Here is a 5,877-nt window from a genome sequence, read left to right on the forward strand (position 1 = left end):
ATTATTCACAAAGGGGGAATATTCCAAAATACAGGCTCTTTGATATTTTTTGTCAGTATCATTAGTAGAGTTAGATATATTATTAAATGTTTCCTTTCCCCAAGATTGGCGGGTATTTTTTACCCCATTCATCAATAACATACTTCTTAACATCATCTAACATATGTCTAGGGTATCCCTTCTGACTAAATAAAGTGCTTATACATTCAATTTCATCAATCATATCGGGGTGCAAGGACGTAATTCGGGCTGCCTTTATACACTGCCCTTTTTAGATGTTCCTCATCAATTTCCTCGGATGGTTACTGGAGTACTCAAGATAGCTATTACAAAAAGTATTCTTCTCATGTATACGGGAGAAGGTCACACAGAAAAAACAGTCAGTAAAAACTAAATGAAAACTACTGCCAAGCTAGGACTTCCATGGCTAGAACTTAACAAGGAAAAGGAGCATTATCACAAAAGCTCTAGTTCTGCTATATTCAAACAGGAATAAAAAAAAAAAAAAAAAAAAAAAAACAGCAGAATTAGGAATAACTGACCCCGTTTCTAGCACCACTGCTCCTCCTTCACTAACGTAAAAAGATTTACCAATCAAACAAACGGCTACACTACCTTCCTCCCTGCTGACCTGAAAATCCTTAACCTTAACCACTGCCCCAACAGGATCCCCACTAGGTTCCAAAAAGAACTTATGCCAAATATCTCTCATCATCATCAGATGCTAATCCCTTCATTCTTCTCTTTCCAATCTATTCATCTGAATACTTCACAAAATAATTTTCTTACTGGGGACTTAACTACAGAACACAATCTCACTGAAACTTAGGTCCCTACCCACTGCTCTCCTGTTCAAATCTCATCTCTACAACCACCACAATGAAAATGCAGCTGCTACAATAAATAAATATCTTCTACAGCCCATTTCAAGAATGAATTTCAGCTGTCTGACTAAAGGAGGTTTATTATTATTTATTAACTACAGAACTTAGCACCATATTGTTTTGAACTGCACTACCACTGTACCGTAGTTAACACTGTACTGCTTGTACTCTAACTTATGAACGAGTTACTGCTTTTGTTTTCAAGCAAGACTGCCGCTGAAAATGGCTACTTGGATCCAATCTACCCAATTTAAATAAATAAAAAAATGTTTCATATTTACTTAACACCAGAGTTTTTGCATTTATTGCCTACCATTTGCAACACTGCACATTTCCATAATGTTATCAATGGAGAAACCTCTACCTTACTAATGGAAACAAGAAAACCTGTCAACTTCACATTTTGTTAGTCAGTAACAAGGCAAACTCACTTGAGAGACAAGTTTAAAATGTGCACTACTGAATGTTTTGAAGAACAAATGCCCAGACTTTCATTCTTACATTATTTTCTGACAGGAATCAACAGAAATAACAAACTTCATGAAAAACACAAACAGTCAAAAGTAGAGTCCTCAACATTCTCTGTTATTCTCATAATTGGTGATCCAATGCCAGCAGCCAAGAGAGGGAAAAGTGGGTTTTACACAAGCTAAAAAAAATATATTTCTAGATAGTTTAAATACCACATTTTCAGAAAATGCACAAATATACAATTTTTCTTATTTTGTCAGCTGTGTAAATGAATAAGACTACTGTTTAAAAAATGTTCCTAATTATGGGGTCTACATTACAAGAACGAAACAATGAAAGGGCAAACGCTCTTTCATCGACATGTAAAACCCGTAGTCTGAAAACAGCAAAGTTATGGAACAGTGATTAAAATCACTGCTCCAAAAAAAAAAATATATAAAGACAAAATAAAGTGGGGGGCTGTGCACCCCTACTTAAATATGCCAACTCCAAGATCGCACCGCAATGGAGAAAACAGCAAAGTCCCAAGAACGGCCCAGCAATTTTTTTTCCCTGGGAAAAAAATTGATGTTCTGTAACTTCATTGTTTTCAGATTTCGGGTTTTATATGTCAACGAAAGAGAGTTTGCTCTTTTGTCGCTTCGCTCTTCTAATATAGACCCTAATTATGTGTTCTGTGTCCTGAAAAATGCTAGACAGTTACTGATTTTTTGAGTACAGAATGTAAGATGAGTGTGTTAGGGTTACCACACTTTCAAATGCTCATATTGAGATGACTCTATATTAAATATCAGATTCTGCAGGACTCACCATGCCCTTAACATATAAAAAGCATTTACATTTCATTACCAAGACAACGTGACTTTTTTTTTAAGTTTATTAGGTCCTTTTGTTTTCTTTCCTTTCCTTTTAAGGTGTTTCAGCTATGACAGCAGGGTTTTGTTCTGTAATAACTTAAAAAGAAAAGTTGGAAAATTGTTGCTTGCATTTTAAACCATCAGGACATTTGTCACTTTCATCTTTTTCTCCTGCAGGATACAACTACCTATAACATGACCATCTTGTAAAACAAAAAAGGCAACTGATCATTAATTAAGGAACAGTTGGCAATGCTATGTGAGACGAACACTTTTTTTTTAAGCATACAAGAACTGAAGAAAGACAGGTGCCAGTATCATTACACTTACTTAGTGATCATTATTGTACTTCAAGAACAGCCACATAATTTAACTGTATTACAAATCAGGAACTGTAGCATAGATCTAAACAAATCATGGACAAATCCAGAAATCAGTGGGATCAGGGACACTTAAAATATTAGTACTATTAACCTGAGACATTGACAGAATTCAAGAATGTGAATTAATATCTAGAGGCTCATAGATAAGGGCTAGGCTAGCTGCCCTTGCGGGCCATTTCAGCCTATCCAGTTTCCCATTTTGCGCTCAAATTAACCTATCCCATTTGATTAGGGAATGCCCCTACCCATCCATGGATGTTAATTATATATAGCCCTAATGAGAATACTTGGGATCATACTGTAGATAATTTGAGAGAACCTGGGATAAAGCATTTAGGATCTACCTCTGTCCATTAGTAGTACAAGGGCAGTCCGGGGTAAATTTTCTTTTTCCCATCCACAGATCCAAATTGTCCTTGAACATGAACAGTGATGAACTTTTATTTTATATGTATGGGGAGCGTTTTCCAGAGCAGCAGTTTGCTCTGTGAGACATAATCATCCCTCCAAACCACTCTGTCAATGTTGCAAAGGTTTAAATCCCTAGACAGAAACTTTCTGATAACCTTTGACTAGCTGATGTGCAGTAAATCCATCAGTGTTGGGTTGGAGGATGCCTGCCAGACACAAGACACCTCTTGGCAATCTATAGGATACATAGTACAGTGGCAAGGCTTTAAGTTGGTCCAAGAGGGCATGTTTAGGCCTTGTATCCTTTTAGTAAATACCACTGTGTGCATTTCAATTGCTGCATATATCTGGACAGATAAATGCCAAAGGGGACATTTTTCTCAATGATTGGTCTAATGAGGGCTCACTAAAGGGAAGAATGACATCTCCAGATCTAGACACATCCCTTTGTTTACAAGCCATACAATACAGAAGGACTTTCTAACAATGGACGGATGTTAGTCAAAAGTTAGGTCACTGTCCACATACGTTCCCATATCCTAAACAACTGAGTTGACTCTCAGGGGCATATTGTTATTGTGGTAGTTCCCTGGGGTATAGGACTTCCCAAAGGATACAATAATGCATTTGTGATATTTAGTTTCATTCCATGATTTTGCCACCAGTTATTTCTTTGGGCCAAACCTTCCTGCAGAATGGCCACGTCATTTGTGGATTCAATGATTGCTCCCAGCATGCCATGCAGTTATCTGCAAACTTAATCAGTCAGACAACTTTGATATGGGCTTTTACTTCAGAAGAGTACATGATGCCAAACAGAAAAGGGCTCAGCACAGAAACCTGGAAGATTCCATTAGTGACTGGTCCCTTTGTGAAGATAACTTCCCCCATTTTGATTTCCTGCGCTCCTATATGTGAAACGTTGGCAATCCAGCGGGTGTCACATACGTTTACTCCCATTTCAGTTAGCTTTTTTTACTATGCCTGAGTGGGGAATTGTGTCAAAAGCTTTGGCTAGATTGCGGTATACAGTGTATACCGTTTTGCCTTCATTCATTGCTTTGATGACTTTTTCCAAAAAGCCCACCAGGTTGAGTAAGCAAGACCTTTTCCTGAAGTAACAGTATTCTATTACTCTAATTATCTGCCATTACTTAAATGCAATTCACCAACTTTTCTCCAAAGGTCACCAGTTTTAGGAGGTATTAAGACGGACACAGCTATAAAATTTCGTCAAAATGGGGGACAGTTGAGAATTACGAATACCAAAAATAGTAATAACAATACTGATTTAGTAGTTGCAAATAGACTAGCAAAATATGGGAGGAGGGGAAGAATAGCAGTTAAAATTGATAACACTTACTGTCTAATGATGGTTAACGCAAAGCGAAGTGTCATCCTCTTATTTCTGCGTTTAACGAGGACAGACAACTGGAGGTAAGACAATCACAACCTTTTCTAATGTCAGTTTGCCTATACAACAAATCACTTAGCAAAATAACATTGCACAAGCTTCCTCGGTTAACAGACTGCGGCAAACTATTGTAAGAACTAAACATAAGAACAACCCTTCCACTGATTTTACAGCGACCAATAGTAAGGAAAAACAAGAGAAATAGCCATTCAGAGGAAAAATCTTGGTAGCCAATCAGAAGCCGAGATGATGATGTAGCCCCCCCCATAATTATGTACTTCTCTTACTTCATCGCGAGTAATTTTTTTACTTATCGTTTCGCTTTGGGTGGCTGCGCGCGCACATTGTGTGGGCTTTGATATATTTGTAAGTATTTGTAAGGGAGAGATTGAACTAGTTTTTTATTTATTTATTTTTATTTAACATTTGTTGACCGGGAATGTCCGACTAGGTTCCACAGAAACTGTTTTCAGCGGAGGCCCGGGGAGAAATACTCCAGATGCATGTCTTTGGAATAGTAAGGAAAAACAAGAGAGATAGCCATTCAGAGGAAAAATCTTGGTAGCCAATCAGAAGCCGAGATGATGATGTAGCCCTCCCCCCCCTATTATTTTGGGGGAGGGGGGGTCGAGGTCATTAGGTCTGATTGTTTAAATGCTCCGTAAGCGACAGCAGGGGCGCGGAAAGTTTTTTTTTCGTCCTTGTAGGTCTGATTGTTTAAAACTATCTCACTGTTACTGCAGTGCTAGCGATGCGAGTCCTACACTACTACTGCAAATGTCCATTTTCCAAAAGATATGGGCACTTTTCACGCGCTTCGACTGTCAGGAGCTCGAGCCTTGCTCCGTAAGCGACAGCAGGGGCGCGGAAAGTTTTTTCGTCCTTGTAGCGAGCGCTCTTTGGCGGTTCCTTTGAAACGTTTTTTTCGTCCTTGTAGCGAGCGCTCTTTGGCGGTTCCTTTGAAACGGTTAGTTGGCTAGTAATATGTAAGTGCTGGGTTGATAAGTTCCTTTGGGGGGAGGGGAATATCTTCTGTGAGACTGTGACTTTTATATTCTGGAGAAAACTTAGTTTTTTTTGTGAAGTTGATTGTGTTTCGCTAGTAAACTGAATATGCTCTGTCTTTGCGTTTCTAAGAAAGTTAAGTAAATGTTTGTGAACTTTGTGTGGGAAAAAGGTTTACTCCTACTTCTCAACGGCCTCTGATTTTTTTTACTCAAATTTTAGCCCTGTCATTCGTAATCCCCCCCCCCCCAAACTCGTGAATTTCATTTGATAAATGTCAGTAATTGAAGTGAGCCTTTTGTCAGAAAACATGTTTATTCATCTGTGGTTGTCCCTGATCGGTTGAAAGCGATGGTTTTACTACTGACCGAAATTTTATTTAGACTGACCTTCTTGCTTTCTGCGTATTTTACCCAGATTACCAATAGAGCAATCTTAGGCCTCCTGAGATG

At 38.4% G+C, this 5,877-nt stretch overlaps 1 protein-coding gene across 2 annotated transcripts in view; it reads right to left on the reverse strand.

The window, feature by feature from the left end:
- TIGAR (TP53 induced glycolysis regulatory phosphatase) overlaps window positions 1-4,612 on the reverse strand; it is a 558,949-nt gene extending 554,337 nt beyond the window's left edge. Inside the window, exon 1 of one of the 2 annotated variants that reach the window (XM_044087567.1) lies at window positions 4,370-4,612. In XM_044087567.1, the coding sequence (XP_043943502.1) occupies window positions 4,370-4,404 (35 nt within the window). In that variant the 5' untranslated portion in view covers window positions 4,405-4,612. The remainder of the gene's footprint in view (window positions 1-4,369) is intronic. The other variant, XM_044087568.1, reaches the window with a different exon arrangement.
- Window positions 4,613-5,877: the final 1,265 nt, after the last annotated feature.

The sequence above is a fragment of the Protopterus annectens genome, chromosome 11.part0, assembly GCF_019279795.1.
Source record: "Protopterus annectens isolate FY-2018-M chromosome 11.part0, PAN1.0, whole genome shotgun sequence".
Lineage (NCBI taxonomy): Eukaryota > Metazoa > Chordata > Ceratodontiformes > Protopteridae > Protopterus > Protopterus annectens.